Raw genomic sequence first — 2,670 nt, forward strand, 5'->3', positions numbered from 1 at the left:
ACAATTAAGTAAGAATGAGAGGGGATTCCCTTAAAACTTAGGGCTTGCCCTTAAATCTTAGGGCTTCGTCATCCACCAAAGGCATTCCATTTTATTTCACATTGACACGTGGTAAAAACTAAAATTACAACTCATCAACACTTAACGCCGTCTGCTACCACTTAACGGATGGGATACAATGTGTTCATATTTTCAAAATTTGTGACTAAATTGAGACGGTTGCAAAATGGAGGACCAAAATGAAATTAGTTGACAAATTAGAGGACCAATTGAGGTATTAAGCCTTTTATATATAATATAGATATATTTTGTTAGACGACAATGAATTATGACTAATTATTCATATTATACATATGCTCAAATATTAAGAAACATTTAAAAAGTAATTAATGTCGTCACTATATTATTTAATAAAAGAAAACTTAAAAAAAAAAAAAAAAACACTTCTTAATGGGGGATTAGACGAGTGAAATGGTCTCCCTATACCAAATTTCCTTATACATATAACATTCACTAAAGTTTATTTTTTTATTTTTGTTTAAATTGAAAACCTTAAATACATATAAAGATTGGTTGCACACTAAGATAATGACATTAACCACTTAATTTCTTCTCCAATTTGTAGCAGACAAGGTTCAGTGACACTTTGTCACTGAGTTCCTGCTCCAGTTCTGCTGTTGATCCTCACTTTGAATCCTCCAGCCATATGAGCTGTTAAAAGAGGAACAAAACGCGGCTGCTCATCGGAGACCGGCGAGATGACAAAACGATTAAGGATAGAAGCCACCACATACTCCATCTGAATAAAAGCCATTTCCCTCCCAAGACAAACTCTTGGACCCGCCTGAAAAACCGGGAACTTATACGGATTCACACCCTTCAGAACCCCATTATCAACATTCTCTTCATCAAACCATCGTTCTGGTTTAAACTCATAGCAATCCTTCCCCCACAGAGATTCCATTCTCCCCATCCCGTATGGAAAATATGTCACCCTTTCCCCTTTCCCGACGTGGGTTCCGTCAGGTAACACATCAGCACCACTTGCATGCTTCGAGTCCCACGCCACCGGCGGATACAGCCTCATCGACTCACACAAACACGCCTTCAACAACTTCATCTCTTTCAAACACTCATAATCCAAACCCTCACATTGCTTATTTCCACCATAAACCTCTTTCACTAGTAACGCTTCTTCCTCTCGATGCTTCGATAACAACCAGAACAGCCACGTCATCGCCGCCGACGTGGTGTCTCTCCCCGCCATTATCATGCTTATTACCATATCCCTCACCACCGTCTCCTCTTGCCCTGCCTCCAACAACCGTGCCAGCAAATCGGTGCCACCTTTTTTTTCATTATATGTCATTTCATCTTTCTTTCCTTTTATGATCTTCATAACCGACTCATGCACCAGCTTCACGGCTTCTTTCAGAGCCTTTTCTGACCCCATGTTCAGCATTCTCTTCATCTTCCACAGCAGAAACACTGGCGCTGCGCCGCGTGCGGCGCTCACTTCCGAGGCGGTGTCGAAAGCTGTCAGAAGAGGGGGCAGCGGCTTTTCCAGGTCCAGGCAATACGGGTCGTAGCCTAACGACACCTTACACACCGTGTCGAACGTAAGTCTCCGCAGCACGTCCTGCAGGTCTATCACGTGTTGCTCACGTGATGCCTGCTCAAGTATTGGAATAAGCCTGTGTTGGACCTCTTCCTGTAGCGTTTTCACGATGAAGTCCTTAAGGGAGCGCGTACTGAACTCGTGGCTCGCTAGCTTGCGCTGCACTTGCCAGAGCTCGCCATCGACGTTGAAAATCCCGCACCCGAGAAGGTCTCCAAGGATTTCGGTGAAGGGTTTGCCTTTGGGGAAGTTGGCGAAGTTGGTCTTCAGAATGTACTCTACGTTGCGGGGGTTCGCCGTCACCACCGTGCGACGTGCGCCGAGCCGGTGAACGACGATGGTGTGGGTCGGGGATTGTGCTATGTGTTCGGTGTACCAGTCGAGGAGACGGTGGCGGTTCTGGTAGAAAGAAACGAGGCATCCAATGATAGGGTGTGAAGGAGGTGTATGGTTACGCTGATAACCATATTGTTTTCCGATGAAGAAACTAAGGAGAAACACGAAGAACAGTAGAAGAGTGAGGAGGAAAATGAACATCGCTTGTGGCTGTGAGAGTTTGCTACACAAACTGTACTGTGATGATGATTTTCAGGTTGGAATGCAAGGTTAGTCCTTGGAGCTATATATATAGTGTCATCACGATCCTCCAATGTTGTATAGAAAAATATTCTAAAATCAAGGTTTTCTTATAGAAAAATATTCAAGAACGCTAAAAATGTGCATCGAGAACTTAGAAAAAAAGAGAGGAAAATAATAGATTTATAAATTGTGTGTTTGCATTTAGGGGGTCCAGAGAGTGTCTCTATCTAAATAATTTTATGTTTTCAAACTCAGATAGCTAAATAGTCTTTGAATCTCCGTCTAAGAGTTATCTATAAATAGTGACTTTGGTTAACAATTGTAATAAAAAAATAGTTGTCATTAATTACTAATAAATGAGTTTTAATATTTTATTAATTTCTAATTAATAATTATTATTTTTATTAATTATTCATTAATAATTTTTATTTTTATATTAATTATTAATTAATTATTGTTTCTAGTCGATTATT

General features: G+C 40.7%; 1 protein-coding gene across 1 annotated transcript; it reads right to left on the reverse strand.

Moving 5' to 3' along the window:
* Positions 1 to 581: 581 nt before the first annotated feature.
* On the reverse strand, positions 582 to 2,454 carry LOC106773363 (cytochrome P450 94B3). The gene has a single exon (XM_014660061.2). It carries the CDS (start codon positions 2,153 to 2,155, stop codon positions 650 to 652), a length of 1,506 nt encoding a protein of 501 aa, XP_014515547.1. The 5' UTR covers positions 2,156 to 2,454; the 3' UTR covers positions 582 to 649.
* Positions 2,455 to 2,670: the final 216 nt, after the last annotated feature.

This window comes from Vigna radiata, chromosome 9 (assembly GCF_000741045.1).
Source record: "Vigna radiata var. radiata cultivar VC1973A chromosome 9, Vradiata_ver6, whole genome shotgun sequence".
In the NCBI taxonomy this organism is placed as follows: domain Eukaryota; kingdom Viridiplantae; phylum Streptophyta; class Magnoliopsida; order Fabales; family Fabaceae; genus Vigna; species Vigna radiata.

Bases quoted from the DNA above. Each gene is read 5' to 3' on its own strand.
- LOC106773363 (XM_014660061.2), bottom strand. From the start codon at position 2,155: ATGTTCATTTTCCTCCTCACTCTTCTACTGTTCTTCGTGTTTCTCCTT.